This window comes from Drosophila ananassae, chromosome 2R (assembly GCF_017639315.1).
Source record: "Drosophila ananassae strain 14024-0371.13 chromosome 2R, ASM1763931v2, whole genome shotgun sequence".
NCBI classification, from domain to species: domain Eukaryota; kingdom Metazoa; phylum Arthropoda; class Insecta; order Diptera; family Drosophilidae; genus Drosophila; species Drosophila ananassae.
Window position 1 is genome coordinate 10,399,525 of NC_057928.1, and position 22,583 is coordinate 10,422,107.

At 44.8% G+C, this 22,583-nt stretch overlaps 8 protein-coding genes across 8 annotated transcripts; 5 read left to right on the forward strand and 3 right to left on the reverse strand.

Moving 5' to 3' along the window:
- The first annotated feature begins 87 nt into the window (after window positions 1–87).
- LOC6506401 lies at window positions 88–1,119 on the forward strand. Its single transcript, XM_001957904.4, has 3 exons — window positions 88–271; window positions 333–637; window positions 698–1,119. Exons 1-3 carry the CDS (start codon window positions 139–141, stop codon window positions 1,001–1,003), a joined length of 744 nt encoding a protein of 247 aa, XP_001957940.1. The 5' UTR covers window positions 88–138; the 3' UTR covers window positions 1,004–1,119.
- Window positions 1,120–2,286: 1,167 nt separating this feature from the next.
- LOC6506402 (putative protein TPRXL) lies at window positions 2,287–3,712 on the forward strand. The gene is made up of 3 exons (XM_001957903.4): window positions 2,287–2,499; window positions 2,560–2,873; window positions 2,929–3,712. The coding sequence occupies exons 1-3, from the start codon at window positions 2,367–2,369 to the stop codon at window positions 3,532–3,534; spliced, it is 1,053 nt and encodes a 350-aa protein (XP_001957939.1). The 5' UTR covers window positions 2,287–2,366; the 3' UTR covers window positions 3,535–3,712.
- A 959-nt stretch (window positions 3,713–4,671) lies between these two features.
- LOC6493528 (threonine aspartase 1) lies at window positions 4,672–6,255 on the reverse strand. Its single transcript, XM_001957902.4, has 3 exons — window positions 6,106–6,255; window positions 5,060–6,042; window positions 4,672–4,990 (listed from the first exon to the last, which is right to left on the reverse strand). Exons 1-3 carry the CDS (start codon window positions 6,131–6,133, stop codon window positions 4,907–4,909), a joined length of 1,095 nt encoding a protein of 364 aa, XP_001957938.2. The 5' UTR covers window positions 6,134–6,255; the 3' UTR covers window positions 4,672–4,906.
- Window positions 6,256–6,688: 433 nt separating this feature from the next.
- Window positions 6,689–12,155, forward strand: LOC6506404 (H(+)/Cl(-) exchange transporter 5). The gene is made up of 11 exons (XM_001957901.4): window positions 6,689–6,739; window positions 6,819–7,107; window positions 7,615–7,960; window positions 8,703–8,869; window positions 8,928–9,131; window positions 9,188–9,820; window positions 9,877–10,094; window positions 10,151–10,711; window positions 10,771–10,934; window positions 11,003–11,216; window positions 11,280–12,155. Exons 2-11 carry the CDS (start codon window positions 7,021–7,023, stop codon window positions 11,368–11,370), a joined length of 2,685 nt encoding a protein of 894 aa, XP_001957937.2. The 5' UTR covers window positions 6,689–6,739; window positions 6,819–7,020; the 3' UTR covers window positions 11,371–12,155.
- On the reverse strand, window positions 12,096–13,736 carry LOC6493527. Its single transcript, XM_001957900.4, has 3 exons — window positions 12,535–13,736; window positions 12,283–12,476; window positions 12,096–12,229 (listed from the first exon to the last, which is right to left on the reverse strand). Exons 1-3 carry the CDS (start codon window positions 13,642–13,644, stop codon window positions 12,169–12,171), a joined length of 1,365 nt encoding a protein of 454 aa, XP_001957936.1. The 5' UTR covers window positions 13,645–13,736; the 3' UTR covers window positions 12,096–12,168.
- Window positions 13,737–14,746: 1,010 nt separating this feature from the next.
- Window positions 14,747–16,994, forward strand: LOC6506405 (ATP synthase subunit beta, mitochondrial). Its single transcript, XM_001957899.4, has 3 exons — window positions 14,747–14,861; window positions 14,926–15,326; window positions 15,381–16,994. The coding sequence occupies exons 1-3, from the start codon at window positions 14,831–14,833 to the stop codon at window positions 16,863–16,865; spliced, it is 1,917 nt and encodes a 638-aa protein (XP_001957935.1). The 5' UTR covers window positions 14,747–14,830; the 3' UTR covers window positions 16,866–16,994.
- Window positions 16,995–17,144: 150 nt separating this feature from the next.
- Window positions 17,145–20,379, forward strand: LOC6506406 (isoleucine--tRNA ligase, mitochondrial). Its single transcript, XM_001957898.4, has 6 exons — window positions 17,145–17,369; window positions 17,430–17,706; window positions 17,760–17,964; window positions 18,028–19,227; window positions 19,287–19,617; window positions 19,677–20,379. The coding sequence occupies exons 1-6, from the start codon at window positions 17,205–17,207 to the stop codon at window positions 20,322–20,324; spliced, it is 2,826 nt and encodes a 941-aa protein (XP_001957934.1). The 5' UTR covers window positions 17,145–17,204; the 3' UTR covers window positions 20,325–20,379.
- On the reverse strand, window positions 20,333–22,571 carry LOC6493526 (integrator complex subunit 9). The gene is made up of 3 exons (XM_001957897.4): window positions 22,458–22,571; window positions 21,240–22,397; window positions 20,333–21,173 (listed from the first exon to the last, which is right to left on the reverse strand). Exons 1-3 carry the CDS (start codon window positions 22,545–22,547, stop codon window positions 20,373–20,375), a joined length of 2,049 nt encoding a protein of 682 aa, XP_001957933.2. The 5' UTR covers window positions 22,548–22,571; the 3' UTR covers window positions 20,333–20,372.
- Window positions 22,572–22,583: the final 12 nt, after the last annotated feature.

A 22,583-nucleotide genomic window follows, 5' to 3' on the forward strand; every position in this document is an offset into this window, starting at 1 on the left:
TAATAGAGAAATTATAAAGAATGGCAAACATTATAATCGCCTTGAGGAATCATAAACGTGCACTTTCTCAATATATAAAAGCCAGAAAATTGGCAGAGATCTAACAGTTAACAGACAGACCTTAAGCTTTGCAGCAAAATGGAAAGAATCCTCATACTTTGTATCCTTGTGGCTTGTGGATTGGTTTCTGCGATGGCCCAGGAGTGTCAGGTCTGTCAGGCGGCCAACGACGTTTATTGCCACAACAAGACATCATACCAATACTGCATGTGTAAGTTTTGGATAGGAATGTTTAAGGATTAATTTTTTTAAATTACTAAAATTGGATTTAGCTGGAGATGTTTTTGGGGGAGTCCAGACCTGTCCCGAGGGCACTGTTTGCTCTAATACCGACGATGTCTGTGTGGCTAATGCCGATCTCAGTGCCACTATTCTGGATGTATGTGCGGACACTAGTTGCGGAGGTTGCAACATAAATACTGGGAAGTATGCCTGTGTCAGTAGGACTCAGTATGCCCGCTGCACCAGCCAAAGTGAAATCGGGGCCGTTTTCAGCTGCCCTGAGGATGAGATTTGTATTTTCGGTGCCCTAGCCGCTTATAAAAGTATATGTGTTCCAGCATGCGCCGCTGATTTTGTAAGTTTTTGGTGAAATAACTCAAAAGAAAATATTTTAACTCATATCTGCTATATACAGGTGAATATGAAATCCACTTGCACCAATACTGATTATGCCACGACCACAACAACAGCAGCTCCAACAACTACTCCGTCTACTACCGATCTTCAGAGTGCTTGCTCCTCTGCGGCCACCACAACTTCATCATCATATTTCTATACCAGATACACAACGGATACAACCTGTGGAAGCTATATATACTGCGAGACCGTTTCAGGCAGTACTGTCACCTGGAAAACAGTTTTCTTCGTTTGTCCTTCTGGCAAACCCTATTATGACTCTGCCACCAGCCGTTGTGTGGCAACAAAACCATCAAATTGTTAAGATACTAACCGCGAAGGCTATATATTTGCCAATAAACACCCGATTCCTCAGCGGGATAGCTTAAAAAATTGTTCATTCATTCTCAGTCGATATGCATCAAACTCTACAAAACAAAATATTTTTGAGATTTTTTCTTAAATTTCCTGGGGGTCCCCTTCAAAATTCTGAAAAGTTCCTGGGAGGACAATATGAGCTCCACTGATGGCCATATCTTTGCTAATTTTCATCCGATTCTTGATCGGAATACCTTAAACGATTTGTGGATCGATTCTCAATAAATCTGCATCAAAACCTAGCAACTAAATATTTTTGAGATTTTTTCTTGAATTTCCTGGGGGGTCCCCTTCAAAATTATGAAAAGTTCCTGGGAGGACAATATGAGCTCCACTGATGGCCATATCTTTGCCAATTTTCATCTGATTCTTGATCGGAATACCTTAAACGATTTTTGGATAGTTCCTTCATTAATCTGCATCAAAACCTAGCAGCAAAATATTTTTGAGATTTTTTCTTGAATTTCCTGGGGGGTCCCCTTCAAAATTCTGAAAAGTGCCTGGGAGGACAATATGAGCTCCACTGATGGCCATATCTTTGCCAATTTTCATCTGATTCTTGATCGGAATACCTTAAACGATTTGTGGATCGATTCTCCATAAATCTGCATCAAAACCTAGCAACAAAATATTTTAGAGATTTTTTCTTAAATTTCCTGGGGGGTCCCCTTCAAAATTCTGAAAAGTGGCTGGGAGGACAATATGAGCTCCACTGATGGCCATATCTTTGCCAATTTTCATCTGATTCTTGATCGGAATACCTTAATCGATTTGTGGATCGATTCTTCGTTAATCTGCATCAAAACCTAGCAGCAAAATATTTTTGAGATTTTTTCTTAAATTTCCTGGTGGGTCCCCTTCAAAATTATGAAATGCAGTACCGGGTGATATGATCAACCGATCATATCGATCATCGAGTTCTTAAGCTTGATATCTGAATCTAAATATATGTACGAAAAATATCAATTTTTATAGAATAATAAAACACATGAGTCAAAAGCCAGGAAACCTTCAACCGTTCCGGTTCAAAGTAACCACATTGTTCATAGTTAGAAAGACGAAAATAAAAAGTTGATGTCAATTACTGATATGCAGAGAAGCAATATTACTTTACGATGGCAGCTTTTCGTATAACTTTGACGAAATCAGATCTGACAACAGCATTATCACCTCAGGGACCCATAAACCAATGAAGGTTAAAGCAAAGTATGATTTCTAATTGTAAACACCTCGAGCTATATAAGACAGCAGATTTCTGGAATGGATCATAACAGTGTCTACATTAGCTGGAAGAACATAACAAGACCAAAATGCAGAGGATTGGAGTAGCTTTGGCCCTTCTGGCTTGTGGACTAGTGCTAGTGGAAGCCCAGGAATGTCTGGTTTGTCAAACGGATAACGAAGTTTACTGCTACAATCAGACATCCTATCAGTTTTGCAGTGGTAAGTCATGAAAGGATATTGCTATTAAAGGAGAGTTTTAAAAGGAAAATTCCCAAAAAGGATCCTCACTTTTGGGAACCATACAAAACTGCCCGACCGGACAAGTGTGCTCTAATTCCGACGACGTGTGTGTGGATTCTACGGCCATCAGTGATACAGTCCTGGATGTTTGTGGTTCATCTGGTGGTAATGGGGCCGAATGTGGTGATTGTTCGGGAGGATCAAAATACGTTTGTGTCAGCCAGACCCAGTTTGCCCGATGCATCAGTTCAGCGGTCTCCACTGTATTTGACTGTGCCACCGATGAGATCTGTTCCTACAGTCAATACCAAAGCGGAAACCCCATTTGTGTGCCCTCCTGTGCCGCTGATTATGTATGTACTTAGGAGGTTAAGACCTTAAACTACTCTTAAATATTGTTCTTTATAGTTGAAGCTCGATCCTACGTGCAGCAATACCGAGTATACGACTACTACCACCACGGCAGCACCTGCGACGACACCTAGCACTACAGAACTGGCAGAGGCATGTGCTAATGCCGTGCCCAGCTCCAATCCGAGCTACTTTTACACCAGGAACTATGCCGACTCAAACTGTCATTCTTATATATACTGCCAGAGAAGTGGCACTGATTCCTGGGTGACAGTCTTCTTAACTTGTAAATCCAACCTCTACTTCGACTCCACCACCAACACATGTGTTACCAACTGGCCTGCCAGTTGCTCCGCTACGACAACTTCATCATCATCTAGTTCAACAGAAGAATCTACGTCCTCTTCAACGGAATCTTCTTCATCCAGTGATAGCTCTTCATCTTCGTCATCTTCCACGGAAAGTTCTTCCACTTCCTCAACGGATAGTTCTAGTTCTTCTAGTGATTCCTCTTCATCCAGTTCATCATCTTCCACGGAAAGTTCTTCAACTGCCTCTACTGATGCGTCTTCTTCAACGGATGATTCTAGTTCTTCGAGTGATTCCTCTTCATCCAGCTCGTCATCTTCTACGGAAAGTTCTTCAACTGACTCCACTGCATAATCAGTTTCTTCTAAATACGATCCGATTCTTCTTAATAATATAAATAGAAAATCCTCAGAAAAATCAATCTAAGTATATCACTTTCTATAAAACCTATTATTATTATTTCTAATACTATTGAAATGTATTATATTTGTTAGTAAAATATTATCAAAAATATATATATCTTACCATTGAAGTTATTAGTAACAGTATTTTTATCTTCCAACCACAATATACATATGTGATTGCAGCAGAATATATCGAATTTTGGGAATTGTATATATCACTAACAAGAACTTTTAAAAACAGAATATTATAAGAAATAATAAGCCAAAAAATCGGAATGGCCTTCCCACAATAATTGTTTATAGACACTGAGTAATTTACCCAAAATATGGCGCTTTCTAAAGGCTTTCGCTTTTTCCAATTTTATATTTTAAACTAGATATTTTTATAAATAGTATACCATTTTAATAATTATAATTTATTCGTAATTAATTATTACCAAGAACAAAAACTTAGGCAGTATGAATCAACAGCTTTGGAGCTCAGTTGTCGGGTATGTAGATGGACATTAAATGTTTCGCCTTTGAGAAAAGCCTCGAAATATATAGCAATATTTGCCGTGAAATACCATAGGATTATTAGCCATAACCCGATAAACGGAGAAATGAATACGATCGAATGTGTTTGTAACAGCTCGCGTCATAAGTATATGTACAAATCGGCTTACGCTAAAAGTAAAAGCATTTTCAAAATAATCAAATATTCATGTTGGGGACAACTGATGATACTAGAGACCTTGATATTGTGTGTGCATATGGTGTGCTAGGCTGTGGTTTCTGTTTCTGTGTCGTCGAAAATTAATGGGTTAAGTTCTGTACATTGATGGCCGTAAACACTTGGACATAAACACACAGATGCACACACACGTCAGCGCTTCTAAATATACACACGGATATACAAACATATGCCCACTCGAATCTCGAATATGATATTCCTCCGACTCGCATGCCGCCGGCTGGCTTCTGGCTAGCTGGCTGGCTGTTTGATTTATCTAGCGCAGCCAGTTCGAAGGCAGGGGAAAACAATATTCGAAATCCCAATAGTACACACAGTTCTGCTTTACAATCTACGATAATTTACAAATAAAAGTTTTCGCTTAATTATCTTTATATTGCGCCAAGACAAAGCATATTCTCCTTCACCTCCGGGCACTGTTGGCAGCGATTGTCGCGGCAATTAAACATTAAATCAAATGAACAGCAGATGATGCTGCTGAAGAGACAGGGGCGGCCACGGTGACCACTGGCCAGGGAGGGGACCAGCAACAGCCAAGAGAGAGGGCGGAAAACGATGCGAATCCGGCGGCCAGACTAGTTGGCTTCTTCTAAATGCGCAAATGGAAATTATGGCCATTGACGACGCACGATCTGCCCGGCACACTGTACGTGGGCAGCGGCGAGTGCACAAACTGCAAGAATAAACACAAAACGATATAGCTTTTAAAAATGAAAAATCGGAATATGATGGATCGTCGAACCTTTGGCACCTTCTGGGTGGTGGCCATGTAGCCGACACAAAATGACTGCGTCGTGTGGCTCCACATCACCTCCCCGCTGCTCTGGCTCGGATAGTAGAGCAGGGTCAGGGCGCCGGCATAGAGATCCTGCTGTCTTGGCAGCAAGGGTGAGTCGAGGAACTTCTGCTTGAACGTCCGGTGTAGGCTGGTTACCGCACAGTCGCTGCTGAAGGCACCGTTGCAGATCTCCCTGGCCAGCAGTGTTTTCATCAAGTACTCACCGTTGCCGGTCGTGCAGGTAGCTATTGCCAGCTCGTCGGTATCGGTGGCCCAGCACCCGGCACCGTAAGTAGCCGCCTGCCCTACTCTTCCAGGAACTTTGAGTAAAATTCCTCCAGAACTACAGCCCGCTGCAGTGTTTCCGGCACCGTCCACACATACCGCACCCACGGTGTCCAAGGCGGCGGATAGTTCCACTTCGTTGCCGGGTTCAGGAACAGGTACAGGTTCTTCAGAAGGAGCCTTGCTCAACCTGCCCACCACCAAGTCATACTTGCTTTTATAGTGATTGAACTGGAATTTTGCCTTGGCGGAGATTAGCACAGAGGGCTCAACCATGGAGCAGCCCACCTCGTCGGCATACCGCTCTGCCCCACTGCCCGCCAGGATCATCGGTGGAATGCGCTCCAGGAGTTGTGGAGTTGCTTGGGCATCGCATATCCGGCGTGCCAGCTGGATAGGATTTTTGACACGACTGACATTTGTGCAGGCCCCAAAGTTAAGGTTGGATCCATCCATTATAGCGGCATCACACTGAACGGATCCGTCCATGCAGAGATTGGAGCCATAGCCGGCGTTAGTGTAGCCACAGTTTTCCAACCGTATGATGGCCGCCTCGCAGGCATCCACTGCTGTTCCGCCGTTCCGGAGGATGTCCGTGGCCCGGATACAGGCCTCCTTTATCACCCGCTGGTACTTTGTCTCATCGATGCAATTGCCAGCCCCTGAAAGACCGTTTGTCTACCATCAATCATCCGACCTGTCTGCCCAGTCGAGGGGATACAAACCTGTGTGCACCGCCACGAAGCCGGCCATGTTACCCTGTGCTTGTTGTTTATTCCGATGGTACTATTGTTGTTGTCTCGCTGCAGTCCGTGCGCTGTACGGCGTAAACAAATCGAATACGGATCAGTGCTACAGCCAGGCGGGAATGCAGAAATCATAACAAATAGTTTACCAAACGGATTTACGTTTTACAGATCTGGCCACACTGACTTTGAAATGCACAGTTTTCACTTACAATTCTTTCCTAATATTTATTTTGTTAATAAGGTGGATATTTATAGTTTTTATTTTATAAAAATAAAGTTAAATGTTAAATTTTCTACTTTCTGTTTCATAATATAAGTGTTCCAGCCCACATGCTAGATTAACCTTTTGTATCCTATATTGGTGCCCCTGAAAGGGGTGTATGTGTAATATGTTAAATATATTAATAAACCTATAACAGCATTAGTAAATACCACTTTTTAAGAAGAGAGTTTAAAAAAAAAAAAGTGTTATAATAACAATATTACGATCGATTAGATTCCGATAACGATTATTCTCGCTTTCGACACAACAAACATTTGGTATTCCCATACTTTCCCCGCCCTGGTCATACTGAATTTGTGATTTTTTGCAAATAAATTTTATTCGCAGGTAAAGAAAGTACTTTACCTGTGCAATGTGTGCCATTTAATTATCCAAAACCCTTTCGCATCCACTCAATGTCGAAAAGAGTTCGAGTACACGCCCCCCAAATAAAGTGAAATGGAAAGAAAGTGATTTTTGCGACGAACAACTGTTTGTGTATTTGTACTTAGTGACGTGCGCTTGCTGCGCTGCTGCAGCGCTGCCTCCCCCGACTGCAACGCAAAAACGCAACAAAAGTTGGATAGCTGATTAAAAAAAAAATCGGTTTCAAATTAAAACCGAGTGAAATGGAGAAGTTTCCGCTGAAGGGCAGTCGAGAGGCGGCCGCCGAGGGCAACAACTACATAACCGCCTACCAAACAGTGATGAAAAAGGTACGAGTCATAAGTGATAAGCAGCTGGATCAACCCATCATCTATGCTCAAGTCCCATCATTACACATATCTTCCAACATTTATTGTTTTTATTTGTTTAAAAATACGTGATATAAATCATTTAATCCAAGCCAGAAGTTAAAATCCAAATTAATAGGTTTTTAGTTAAATATTTATTCATAAATTAATTAAAAAATATATAAATATAATAAAAAAAATGCCAAAAACTAAAGAAAAGTGTATAAAATATAAATTGTAATTTAATTTATCAATACCACCTCGTTTGAAATCGCAAACTATTGGCATTTGGGGGCGGAAATGCTGCCAAATGTAATCCTACGTAGAGAACTTTTATATTATATACTCTATTTGGAGTACAGCTGCGGTCGAGATCTTAATCTTATCGGTCTTTATGCGTAAACAAAGCCTCTGGGGTCTGGCAACTTTTCCCCCAGTTCCCCAAAAACCCATATCATTGATATTCTTTCGTTATTTTGCTCTTTCCAGTCCAACGGCCACACAAATGGTGGCGGCGGCGGCGGAGGAGGAGCCAGCGGAGATGGGGACGGTAATTTCCGCGACCACCCGCTAGCCCAGCATTCGAAATTGACCACCTCGCTGACGGCGGCGGGCACCGACGAGGAGGATATGATCGACATCACACCGCGCTCCAGTCCCGGTGATGTGATCGGCGGTGGAAGCAGCAGCGGCTATCACCGGGAAACGGCCACCGAGTCCGATACGGAACGCGACTTCGGCCAGTCGGGCAATCATCACAATCAACGGACAATGCACCAGCATCACCACCATCAGCATGTGCCAACTCACAGTGCCTTCGGCGAAACCATGGACGGTGAGAGCGGGAGAATATATATTCTATTAAATCAAAAGATCAATATTTTGTCAAATATTTTTGCCATCTTAATTATTTTGGAGCTGAGAATCGTTTGGGCTGGGGCTGTAGCTTCATGAGCCATCCATTACGCAAAGTTCCACTGTCTGTGGTGTTAATCAAGATCATGATCATATGAGAGCCGCGACGTCACCTTCGTATTCCATATTTTGGTGGCGTGGCTCGCAGCTGTACTTGTCTGGTGGGGAATTCAATTAATATGTACCTATATGTACCTATTTTCATTAGCATAAACGGAAAGAAAAGTGATTGAAGCAACAGTTACATTAATTTAATGCTTCTAGCTTCGGGTCTTTATTCAGAAAATAATAGAAATGGAATTTAATTTAATTATCTGATATGTACAATAAACCTGCTAGTAGACTCACGTGATGATAATTAAATAAATAAATTACAAATCAATTTAGTAGGAATTATTTGGTTAAAACCCATAGCCATCATGTGTGAAAGTTAAACATGAAAAATAAATAGATATTCTAACTCTATCGTTGGCAGTCTCAATTGATACAAAGTCCATAATGTAAACTATTTACTCAAATACCTCCTAAACAAAGTAATTCATAAGCAAGTTTCTAATGTCAGATAGAAATAAGATTGCAATTTCCACAAAATAATCATAAAATAGCTAGAAAAACTTAATGTAAACTGATCAGAATGTTTCTACCTTTATTTGTGGCTTTAGGGGCACTGTCCTTCTATGGCTCCTCGGATGTACAGGACGATATACCGGGCATTGGACAATATGAGGATTTCCACACCATCGACTGGCAAAGGGACATTGCCCGAGATCGTATGCGACATCGATATATAGTCAAGAAACGACAGGACTCTCTCTGGGATCTGATAAAGGTTAGTATCTTCCTTTAGCTTTTTGAATTTATTTTTTAACACTTCCTTTGTTTTCCAGGGCTCTATTGATGCTGGTTCCGGGTGGTTGTGTGTTTTGCTTGTCGGTATTGCTGCTGGTTGTGTGGCGGGAATGGTGGACATAGGGGCCAGTTGGATGTCGGATCTTAAGCACGGAATCTGTCCTCCCGCCTTCTGGTTCAACCGCGAACAGTGCTGCTATCCGGCCAAGCAGTCAGTGTTTGAGGAGGGTAACTGTTCCACGGTGAGTTCGTATTTGAAACCTTTCAAATGTTTCATTAAATAAGTTAAACTTTTTAGTGGAAAACCTGGCCAGAGATCTTTGGACTGGACCGGACTGGCACTGGACCCTATATTGTTGCATATATTTGGTACGTGCTGTGGGCTTTGCTCTTCGCCGCCCTCAGTGCCTCTCTGGTGCGGATGTTTGCGCCGTATGCCTGCGGATCGGGTATACCCGAGATCAAGACCATCTTGTCGGGCTTCATCATTCGCGGATATCTGGGAAAGTGGACGCTGCTGATTAAATCGGTGGGTCTTATGCTTTCCGTGTCAGCTGGCTTGACTCTTGGCAAGGAGGGACCCATGGTCCATATTGCCAGTTGCATTGGCAACATACTCTCTCACCTGTTTCCCAAATACGGCCGGAACGAGGCCAAGAAGCGTGAGATACTTTCGGCAGCCTCAGCGGCAGGAGTCTCTGTGGCTTTTGGAGCACCGATCGGAGGAGTTTTGTTTTCGCTGGAGGAGGTATCTTACTACTTTCCACTGAAGACACTCTGGCGCTCCTTCTTCTGTGCACTGATTGCGGCATTCGTCTTGAGATCATTAACTCCATTCGGCAACGAACATTCCGTGCTTTTCTTCGTGGAGTACAACAAGCCCTGGATATTCTTTGAACTTATTCCGTTTGTGTTCTTGGGAATCATGGGGGTAAGTTTTAAATGTAACCTATCCTAGAAACCATTATTAATTGTTGTTTCTTCAAGGGCGCCATTGGAACCTTCTTCATCAAGGCCAACTTGTTTTGGTGCCGCTACAGGAAGTTCAGCAAGCTGGGCCAGTATCCCGTCATGGAGGTGCTCTTTGTGACCCTCGTCACTGGCATCATTTGCTACCCGAACCCCTTCACCCGCATGAACATGAACGAGCTGATCTTTTTGTTGGTCAGCAAATGCTCGCCCGGCGATGTCACCAATCCCTTGTGGTAAGTGCCACCTTCAATCTCTCTATATAAGATGGCCTAACCGAATTTCATTTCAGTGAATACAAACGCATGAACATAACGATGGGCAACAGCATCATAGAGGTCACCCAGCCTGGCCCTGGGGTTTATAGCTCCATTTGGCTTCTCATGCTCACCTTTATACTTAAACTGGCCCTCACCATCTTCACGTTTGGCATGAAAGTTCCGGCAGGTCTGTTCATTCCGTCCCTGTTACTGGGCGCCATTATGGGTCGCATTGTTGGAATCGGCGTTGAACAATTTGCGTACAGCTACCCGAATATCTGGTTCTTCACTGGCGAATGTGCGGATAGCAACCTCATCACACCTGGATTGTATGCAGTTGTGGGCGCAGCGGCAGTTTTGGGTGGTGTTACGCGGATGACAGTGTCCCTGGTGGTGATAATGTTTGAGCTGACAGGTGGAGTGCGATATATTGTGCCCTTGATGGCGGCCGCCATGGCATCCAAGTGGGTGGGCGATGCTCTCGGCAGGCAGGGAATATACGATGCGCACATTGCGTTGAATGGTTATCCGTTCCTGGACAGTAAGGAGGAGTTTGCACACACCACCCTGGCAGCGGATGTGATGCAACCAAAGTAAGTATTAACTTATTTCCTATTTAATATAATAGTAATATTTAATATTTCTCTTTCAGACGCAACGAAACGTTGAACGTCATAACCCAGGACTCTATGACAGTGGACGATGTGGAGAATCTACTGAAGGAAACAGAACACAATGGCTATCCGGTGGTGGTGTCTAGGGAGAACCAATACCTAGTGGGCTTTGTACTGCGTCGGGATCTGAATTTGGCAATTGGTGATTATTACCCTTCGTCACCTTCCTTTTTTTTAATTATATTAACCTCTTATATTTATTTTTTTTAGGCAATGCCAAGCGGCTCATCGAGGGCATCAGCAGCAGTTCTATAGTATTATTTACTTCCACGCAGCCCACTCAAAACCTGGGCCCCCAGCCCCTGAAACTGAAGAAGATTCTGGACATGGCGCCGATCACCGTTACGGACCAGACGCCCATGGAGACAGTGGTGGACATGTTCCGTAAACTGGGACTGCGCCAGACATTAGTGACACACAACGGGTAAGGTGTTCTCGGTAGCTGCGATGGAATTACCATCTAAATGACTATTACTTCTATTTCTAGTCGCCTACTTGGGGTAATTACTAAGAAAGATGTGCTGCGTCATGTGAAGCAGATGGATAACGAAGACCCGAACACGGTGCTCTTCAACTGAATTTATCAGCCAATAAGAAGCTGGGCGAGCACTGCTTCTAGTTATTATTATTATTGTGAGAATTATCGCAAAAAACCAACAATATTTGATATGTGCAAAATGCTGATTGCAATCTAAGCTTAAGTGAAAAGTTGAACGTGGAATGAATTGGACTGAAGTGGATTGGATTGGAGAGGATGATGAGAGGAGTACAGCTGGGATCAGACGTTCGAGTATGAGAGATTTAGCAAAATTGTGTGCAGTTCTATTATATATTTATATATCGCGTATATCTCGTTAATGTTAATTGTATAATTTATTCTACGCTAGGCAAATGGTTATAAAGATGTACATTTATTTATCGCCATTCTGTAATTACGTCAAATGTGAAACAATCTTTTTATAAACATTATACACACAACATACACACATTATTTTTGTACATCACATTCTCGAGCCTGATAAAAAGTGTACACTATTGAATGTTTAGTTAATGATATTTACAAATTATTTCACTATTTTATTAATGCAATTATTTTTATATATTTTTTTAACCTACTACTTCCCAAAAAACGATCCATTTTTTATGCAATTATATCAAAATGGCTTTAATTCTTCTGTTTCGAAATTCTATGCAGAGAGAAACCTCTTGTTTATACAAAAAATATATAGTCTATATCTACATGTGGTATTTGTTAGAGATCTGAGAAATTTTAAAATAAACTCGTGTAAATAGCAAACTTAAGAGAGGATGAAACCGTACATTAAAGTAAGCAGTCAATGCAAATAAAAGCGATTATTAAAAAGGACGTTTTTTATTTACAACTCCACGTAGAAAATCTGAAAGTCGTTGCCATAAAACCCGGTAATTATCCAACGTCTGAAAGTAAGATTCATATTATTTTGTTTAATTTTGTAAGAGAATTGCATTACCCATTGTCACTGCTTCGGATAAAACTTCCTCTTCCTCGCAATGCTCCCTTGACATGACCATGAGCTCCATCACTAACCCGGTAGTACTCGAGGGCTCCATCATTGGCGGGGCAATAGATGATGTTTCCATTCCTGCTGCAGGCGATGACATTCTTGAAGGGAAGTGGTATCTGTACCACAACCTGAGCCATGTCCTGAGGGGTGTTTTAAATAAGTTTAAGAATTGTTTACGGTTTTAAGACCATTGCAGACCTCTTCAGCAAGTCGCATGTCGTGGTAGAAGGCCTGCCCGCTGAGATCGCAGCTGAGAACGTACGGGTTGCCCTCCATCTCTGTCCTGAGCAAAGTGGACACCATGAAACGATGTCTTCGCAAGGGCTGAACTTGAATCTTCTTGGTTGCTGTGGCCTGGCGACCCGTGCTCCAGCAGCGGTAGACTCCGCCGTCGTTGGTGCCCAGGACGAAATCGTCTAGGCTCAGAGCCACCAGTGCTGTAGGTTCCGATGTCACGGAGGCTGGTAAGGAGTATTCCCATTCCAGACTCATGTGCCTACTCAAGTCCCATTGACGGACAGTTCCATTGCCGTAGCAGGCCAGGAGGAGCTGCTCCTTCGGCCAATCGAGCGCTACTGCGGCGCCCTGGGTGGAGGAGAAGCTGTAGAGCTGTTTTATGTCCACACTGGTGTCACCACCAGCGCCACTCCTTCCCGGCTCATAAAGCCAGACAAAGAGTTCCCCATCCATGGTGGAACCAGCGAACATGTTCTTGTTGAAGGGATTCGTACAGAGACTTCTGAGGCAGGACTTCAAAGGAATAGCTTTCAGCTCCGTAAACACAACTAGATTCGAGTGGTACATCCTCTGGGGAATGAAGAGCTTCAGCTGCTGGTCCACATGCTCACACCAGTCATCATGAGGCGCCACTGTGCTGACCACCAGAACTGGAGCATTATTCGTGTGCACCGACAGCCAGATGGCCAACCCTATGGAGTTTTCAATAGCTCCCATTTCCAGCTTCTGATAGGTGAACACCTGTAGCTCCTCCTCCAGCCTACTCTGATTCATTTCCTGCTCCTCTACCAAGGGAGTGGGATTCAGCAGTTCCCGCTCTACTGCCGGATAGATATTTCGTAGAAATTTGGCCAATGCCCGTTCATCGTAGTCCACTTCCTTGTCACTTGACCAGACCTGCTCCGTTTGGGTGGCCATGCTCTGTTTCTCCTGGGTGGCTGTACCAGCATCTTTGCTGGGAGGCGGTGGATCGGTTCCCGTGCAGTTGTCCACCAGAGCATACTGCTTCTCCAACGGTTGGGTGGCAGGGAATTCTATTACCGGAGAACTATAATGCGAAAGTACGTCCATTTTTCATACGGCAGGAAAGCCAACTGCTTTGGTTATCGGTTTCCTAGGTAACCTGTGGTGTCAACCCTTAATTGGAAATCCTAGGAAAACAGGTGATCCTTCAGGAATAATGAAGAAATTAATTGCTTAATATTTTTACTCTATTTCCTAGTTATTATACCCTTGCAGAGGGTATTATAATTTTGGTCAAAAGTGTGCAACGCAGTGAAGGAGACATCTCCGACCCTATAAAGTATATATATTCTTGATCAGGATCACCTCCTGAGTCGATATGAGCATGTCCGTCTGTCTGTCTGTCTGTCTGTCTGTCTGTCTGTCTGTCTGTCTGTCTGTCCGTCTGTCCGTCTGTCCGTCTGTCTGTTTCTACGCAAACTAGTCTCTCAGTTTTAAAGCTATCGAGTTGAAACTTTGCACACACCCTTCTTTCCTTTGCAGGCAGTATATAAGTCGGAACGGCCGGGATCGGTCGACTATATCCTATAGCTGCCATATAACTGATTGATCGGAAATGCCATAACTTTGGTGTTTTTTACGTTAGAGGGTTGGGACTTTCCACACATGTTATATTTGACCAAAAAATCTTGTGTGCAAAATTTCATAAGGATCGGCCGACTATATCCTATAGCTGTCATAGAACGATCGAAATTGGCATAACTTTGATGTTTTTTAAGTTAGAAAGATGGGATTTCGTACAGATTACTCTTTTGGCAAAATAAATCGATATGCCAAATTTCATAAGGATCGGCCAACTATATACGATCCGCTACATATCTAATAATATAAGATGCGTGGCGCCACCTAGCGGACTGCGACTGAACTGCAAGGGTACATAAACTTCGGCTCCGCTCGAAGTTAGCTTTCCTTTCTTGTTTTTGTTTAAATTTTGTTAAATATTTAACGTTTTTTATACAAATATTCAAGGTATTGGGTTTATTATCTTTAAGACTCATAATAACATGGGGGTTTTAAACATTTTAAATAGTAAAAAGAATACTTATTTTATATTAAAATTTGCATTTTTTGTGGCAATCCTTTTAAAGAGGACCATTTATTAAATAAACCCCTGGAACCAGATCTAGTAGGCTTTGACTTTCTCCTATTAAGTTCTTTAATTAAGAGCTGTCATTAAAAGCACTACTTCTTTTCTGAAAGAAACTGGAAAAAAACGTGTAAAAAGAAAAATAAAATGTTGGCTTCATGGACAAGATTAGCAACGGGTAAGAGGAGTTTTCTTTTCCAATTTTAATATAATTTTAATTTATAAAATTTTAAATCACTAAGCTTGCGCCAAAATTGGCCTGAAAGTGGGCCAACCCAACAATGGCCAGGTTCGCAATCAAATGGGGAGTCTTCTGCAGTCTCCACGACATGCCCGGTCTCTGCACGCCTCCTTGGGCTTGTGGGATGACAAGGGCAAGCCCGAAGACTGCGATCCGAAACCGGCGGAATGCAAACCGGAACCGAAGGATGAATGCAAGCCGGAACCGAAGGATGAGTGCGATGAGGGAGCCGCTGGAGCCTCGGGAGGAGAAGACAAAAAACCACCTGAGGGCAAGGGTCGTGAGGGCTATATCCACGCTGTGATTGGACCAGTTATAGATGTCTATTTTCCGGAAGAGCTCCCCGAGGTACTCAATGCCATGGAGGTGATCGATGCACCGATTGGTCGCCTGGTATTGGAGGTGAGATATGGGATTCTATTACCATATGAAATAGATAATTGCAACTCTCTTTAGGTATTCCATCATTTGGGTAACAATACTGTTCGATGCGTGGCCATGGACTCTACGGAGGGTCTGCGTCGTGGCCAGAAAGTGGTCGATACGGGCTACCCGATCCGTGTGGCCGTGGGCAAGTCAGTCCTAGGTCGCATCCTGAACGTTGTGGGCGATCCCATCGACGACCGTGAACCCATTAAGTCGGAATTCTACTCCTTCATCCACAACGAGGCTCCAGAGCTAGTTGATCTGACCGTAAAGCCGGAAATATTGGTCACCGGGATAAAGGTCATTGATCTCCTGGCTCCGTATGTGAAAGGTGGCAAGATTGGACTCTTCGGCGGAGCAGGAGTGGGCAAGACGGTGCTCATCATGGAGCTCATTAACAACATTGCCAAATCCCACGGCGGATATTCGGTATTTGTGGGTGCCGGAGAACGAACCCGTGAAGGCAATGATCTCTACCACGAAATGATTGAGTCGAAGGTCATCTCCCTGGAAGATGACACCTCGAAGGTGGTTCTGGTCTTTGGCCAGATGAACGAGCCGCCAGGCGCTCGCTCCCGGGTGGTGCTTACGGGTCTGACGATTGCCGAGTACTTCCGCGATATGGATGGCCAGGACGTACTCCTCTTCATAGACAATATTTTCCGCTTCACTCAGGCGGGCTCGGAGGTGTCGGCTCTGCTGGGTCGCATCCCCTCGGCCGTGGGCTATCAGCCCACTCTGGGCACAGACATGGGCACCATGCAGGAGCGAATCACCAGTACCCGTAACGGCTCCATCACCTCAGTCCAGGCCGTCTACGTGCCGGCTGACGATCTCAGCGATCCTGCTCCGGCCGCTACTTTCTCGCATCTGGACGCCACAACTGTGCTGTCGCGTCCCATCGCCGAGTTGGGTATTTATCCGGCTGTGGATCCTCTGGATTCATCGTCTCGCATCCTAGATCCCGATATTGTTGGCGAGGAGCACTACAACGTGGCCAGAGCGGTGCAGAAAACCCTCCAGAGCTACAAGTCCCTTCAGGACATCATTGCCATTCTGGGAATGGACGAGTTGTCCGAGGAGGACAAGCTAACGGTGGCCCGCGCCCGCAAGATGCAGCGCTTCCTCTCGCAGCCGTTCCAGGTGGCCGAAATCTTCACCGGACACCCGGGCAAGCTGGTCCCCATCGAGAAGTGCGTGGAGGGATTCAAGAAACTGCTCAATGGGGACTATGATGACATTCCCGAAATCGCCTTCTATATGGTTGGGGATGTGGAGGAGGTCCTTGCCAAGGCCAGCCAGTTGGCTGCCTCCATGTCACCGGACGGAACGGCGCCAGCGGCCAAGCCGGCGGATCCCAAGAAGGACGAGAAGAAAGATGATAAGAAGGAGGAGGGCAAAAAGGACGAACCAAAGAAGGAGGAGGCCAAAAAGGCTGAACCTAAGAAGGAGGAGGCCAAGAAGGAAGAAAAGAAGGACCACAAGAAGGATGATAAGCCAAAGGATAAGAAGTAAAGGCTTGTTATACTAAAGCCTGGGTAAATTTGGAAAAAATCAGGGAAATAATTTCTTCCTGATTATAATTAAGATTGTTGCGTTTATTTTGTTTTTTGCCAAGAAAAAAAAACCAACTGAATAATCACATCTAATTTAAGTTTTTAATAAATTTAATGGAAATAAATTGGAGTTTCCTGAAAAGATAAAAAGGACTAAGGATAAAATAACGGTTTTTCTGTCAAACTTTTTAAACTTAAAATCCACATACAGTCCACAAGGTACCTACGTTCCACTCGAACAGCTGATTTCTACTTGCCGGCAGCTGTTACGTTTCATTTATTTTTCTTTCTCCCCAAAATGTTTCGTGTTTTGAGATTTCGGCCGGCAAATCGCTTTTATTCTGTGAAAACAGCTCAGAAAGATGTAAAAAAATACACAGACACTATCAATTTGCCAAAGACAAAGTTTCCCAACCGACTGACAGCAGCGAAACGTGAAGAACAGGAGCGACTTATTCTCGAGGTAAGCTTACAGGGGTTACCTAAAAAGCTGAATCTTCATATAAAAGTTTTCTTTTTACAGAAAAAGATAGCCGTTTCCTATCAGTATCAACAGGAGCAGCTAGGGGAAAAGGACAAACCCACATTTGTGCTTCACGATGGTCCTCCCTATGCCAATGGACAACTGCACATGGGCCATGCCGTCAACAAAATCCTCAAGGACATCACACTGCGCCAGCGAGTGGCTCACGGACAGCAGGTGAACTACGTTCCTGGCTGGGACTGCCACGGATTGCCCATTGAACTGAAGGCCACCAGTGCGGCTGCTGGTCAAAATGCTTTGGAGATACGCCAGAAATGTGAGTACGATCTATGAAGATTGGAAGACTTTCAACTGTATCCTGTTTTACAGCTCGATCTTTTGCCCTAGAGGCCATTGAATCCCAGAAGAAGGAGTTCAGCAGTTGGGGAGTACTGGCTAATTGGCAAAAGAATGACATCTACATGACCTTCCAGCCGGAGTTTATTGAAAATCAACTGAATTTGTTTTATAAACTTTACGAAAAGGGATTGGTCTACCGGGATTTGAAGCCGGTTTACTGGTCACCCTCTTCTAGGTGATTTATCCTATATTATTTTTTGATTTTTATATTCATATTTTATGGTTTTTTTTGCTGTAGAACTGCCTTGGCAGAGGCCGAACTGGAGTATGATCCGAAACATATTAGTCCCTCAGTCTATGTACGATTCCCAATAAACCCAAATGGTTTGGATTTAAAAGAAAAGGATACACGTCTTTATGCCTTGGTCTGGACCACAACTCCTTGGACTCTCCCTAGCAATCAAGCCATTTGCTACAACTCATCCTTGGAGTATGCTTTGGTCCGTCTATCGGAACACGATCAAGATGAGTTGTATCTAATAGCCTCTGCCCTCTTGGCGGACTTTGAGGAAAATACTAAAATCACATGCGAAGTTGTCCAGACTCTGAAGGGCAGCTCGTTAGGTGATCTTACCTACAACCATTTGATTGACAAGGAACAAGGAGACCTTCCCTTTTACGACGCCAGTCATGTGCAGGATAGCAAGGGTACAGGCCTGGTGCACACTGCTCCAGCCCACGGACCAGATGACTTTTTGGTCAGCCTTGCCCGGAAAATACCCGTGAAGTGTTTGGTGAATGAGGAAGGAGTTTACACAAACGATGCTCCCAGTTTTCTGGTTGGGAAATCCGTCTTGAAACAAGGAAACCCATTAGTCTTGGAGCACATCACAAATAATGTGGTTCACTCATCCACTCTAGAGCACTCCTATCCCATCGACTGGCGCACCAAGAAGCCTGTGATAATCCGCGCCAGCGAGCAGTGGTTCATCAACACCGAGAAGCTGAAGTCCTCCGCTGCGGATGCTCTCGAAAAAGTAGAAATATATCCTCGAGCCAATGCCGAGGCCAGCAAGAAGGCATTGCTTACTCAGCTTCAAAAGCGACCCTACTGGTGTATTTCCAGACAGAGGGCCTGGGGTGTTCCCATACCGGTTCTCTACTGCCGGACGACTGGAAAGGTGGTCTTGAATGCGGATCTGATACAGCACTTTTGCAGAGAGTTGCGCAAAGAGGGATCGATGGATTTCTGGTGGGCCAAGTCGTTGGAGGAACTGTTGCCTACAGAGATCTTAAACAAACTGGGCTATAAAGTAGTCGACTTGGTCAAGGGCAGTGATATATTGGACATCTGGTTTGATTCCGGCAGCACTTGGTCGGCTGTGCTGAACAAGGATAAGGTGGCTGATCTTTATCTGGAGGGCTATGACCAGTTTACAGGATGGTTTCAGTCATCCCTACTGATGAGCATCGCAGCTAGGGACTGTGCTCCTTACAAGTAAGTGGAAAAATGGAACATAATTAATATAATTCTTTAAAATTATATTATTCCTTCAGAGCTCTCTTTGTGCATGGCTTCACTGTCGACGAAAAGGGTTATAAGATGTCCAAGTCGCTGGGAAATGTTATTTCTCCGAAACAAATAACTAAAAAGTACGGAACAGATGTCCTTCGTTGGTGGGTTGCTTCCCATGGAACCCAGCACATGTCCATTACGGTGAGCGAGAAGCTGCTTCAGCAGGCAGCCGAAAATCTGAGCAAAGTTCGCGCCACCCTGCGGTATCTAAACGGAGCCATTGGGGAAAGGCGACAAAACCAGGAGAACATCCAAGATTCCAGCTTTTTGAACAGATATTTGCTTAGTCAGTTAGTTGATTTCGATGCGGAGGTTAGTAGCCAAATCCTTCTTGAAAGGCAACTTGATTAATTCCAGGCTTCTTTCCCCAGATCACCAAACTATACAACGCCTACGAATACAACCGCGTAGTGGCTTCCATTCAGAACTTCCTGGCCAACCAGGTGTCTGCCGTTTATGTGCATTTAATCAAAGATCGCCTCTATTGTGGGGATGAACGGGAACTCCTTGCCATTCGGCAGACCCTTACCCACTGCTACGAGGAGTTGTGCAAAAGCCTGTGGCCCATTGTGCCGTTCATGGTGGAGGAAAGTTGGAGCTACTATGACCCTACGGGTGCAGCATTCCACCAACAAAGCGTCACAGCGAAATCCCAGTGGCAGGATGAAATCGCCAACGAAGTGGTAGCTTCTGCTTTGGAAGTAAAGAAAATAATCAACCAGCAAGCTGGGGATGTCAATAGTTGGCACATCGATGCGATTCTCAAAGTGGGAAACGAAAAGCAGTTGAAACTCCTGCAAGAACTCCATCCCATTGGAAAGCCTCGGTCGAACTCAGAGCTGTGCGAAATACTGCAAGTGGGATCTGTTACTCTTCTCCAAAGCGAAGACCAGGACTTGCAGGTGTCTGTGAAGACACTCCAGACACCTCTCTGCCCTCGTTGCCGTCGCTACAGCTTGGACAATGCCGAACAGGAGACCTGCCACCGCTGCTCTCTAGTAATGACCGCCAGGAACTAGTCTGTATGTCTTGTTGATTTTTTATGACTTAAGAATAGATGTATGTTTTTAAAAACTCTGTAAGCATTTCATAATGGTGTCCCTCAGTTTGAGTCGAGTTGTGGGCTTCCCGCCGCAAATAATGTGAGTTTCATTGTCCTCGAATTTGATGACAGTGTCCTCGTTCACCAGGTTAAGCGTTAGAGCTCCGCCCGTTCGATCCAGCTTTATGTTTGAGAAGCCATCCTGGGTTAGACGCTTCATCAAGGCTTCCACATCAATGCTGCCATACTCGTACTTGATATTCTTCATCACATCCTCCTTGGTTGGGGCCGTGCCGGTTGTGGAATTCGAGTCGTCTTGCGTGCTGTCCGCACATGGCTGGATGCAGTGCACCTTGTCTTTCACTTGCAGGACCCCCGTCAGCGTGGAGAAGGTGACACCCGCTGCCACTTCCCGGGGAGAGATCTTTTGCGCCAACTCCGAGGTGATGTATATGCGATCCAGCTTCCTTTTCAGTGGCAGCCGTATTATCTCCCCGCACTTGAACGTTATTATCTTTTTGTCCGGCTGTTCTATGAACAAGTTAGACGCCGAGGGGTGTGGTTTGGTGTAGGCCTCCGGTATGACCAGGACGTTCGGCTTAAGTTCCTTGATCAGCTTGTTGGCCTGCTGATAGTTCAGGGAAGTGTCGATGGGGCAATAGAAGGCCTTCATGGCCAGCGGCTGGAAGGGTGCTAATACTTGCAAATACGGAAAGTCGGGCTCTGTAAAGATAATGGAGTTGTTGGGATTGTTGCCCCACATTTCGATAAAGTGAACGGCATCGCCGAAGCGCAGACTGGGATGGCCACAAAAAACCACACAGGGCTATTTAGAAAAAGAAACAAGACATTAGAGAGGATGAATAAAAGGATCCAGTGTCCAAAACTCTACCTGCCGGAAGTCCTTGCTAAAGCCTTCGGAAAATACATGATTGTAGTGCTTCAATTTTGAATTCCTGAGGTAGAAGGCGTGAGGGAAGGGATCATCTGGTAGATAGACCTTGTTCTGCTTGGCTGAACTGAGCCACTCCGCCAGAATGTTCGAGTAGGCCAGGGAGCTGTCCGCCACGGGGGATATGAAGAACATGGGCACATTGTTGAGTCCTGCATTCTCCAAGTTCTGCGTCAGACACTCGAACAGATCGTAGACTACTCCAGATGGATAGCATGGTATTAAAGCGGAGCCATTATTTCGAATCGTCAGGGCCACGTTCATGCAGAGTTCGCCCAGTTTGGTGTCGGGATTAACGGTGGGTGCCTGCGTTAGTCCGGTCATGATCAGGACATCCGCATGCTTCAGTGCCGACTGATTAATGGGCCTCGGATGCGTCGTCAGAGTGGAGGATCCGCTCACATAGCAGATCTTCTCGTGGGCTGTACTCAAGACCCAGTTACTGGAGCCCAGACAGTAGCCAGAGCTGACAGGAGTAGCTATGAAGGCGCCCAGGATGTCAAGCTTCTCGTCGTAGCCCATTATCGTCACCTTCGAGAGACTGCCCTGGACATCCTTGAGGCTAAAAATGGTTCGCCACTTCTTAGCTCGGAAAGCTTCGCTTAAAGGACTTGGCAACAGGTGGAGCTTCTCCTTCCAGAGACGAGCCGTACACGCCTTCGGTGAGACCTCTATGTAGTCCACCAGCTCCTCCAGGAAGAACCTGCCAATCTGCAGGGTGGGCTCCGTGGCGTAAACTTTGCCCTTGAACCCAGTGTTCTCCGTAATGTAGGGCAACGCCAGCATATTCAGATAATTCGAGATAAGTATCACGTCCACTTCGCTAAAGTCCAGCATTTTGTCCATTGGAAGGTTGAACTCCGGCGTAGAGTCCACAAACACCCTCCCACAGCACTCCTTGAGTTCGCCATCCATCTGGGGATCATGGTCACGGCTGGGGATGAAATTCGGGAGGTTGGACCACTTCTGGGATTGGACGAAGGGCAGGGGCAGGAAGTTCAGCACCGTCTGCTCCGTCAAGCCGCAGTCCAGCATTATCTTCAGACCCTTGAAAGTGATGATGTAGCATGGCTTGGCCAAATCTCCGCTGAGGCAGTACTGGAAAAGAGGAAGTCATTTCCGCTGATAAAGGTATTGTTATTGGCCAGGATGACTTACCAAACGCATTTTAGAAGAGCGATAGTCGCGGTGATAACTCCTACGCGTTCCGCAGATTTGTTTACACTTTCGACCAGGGATGGAAGCCATGAAGAACCGGCGACTGGTTCCGGAGGAACCACAGGC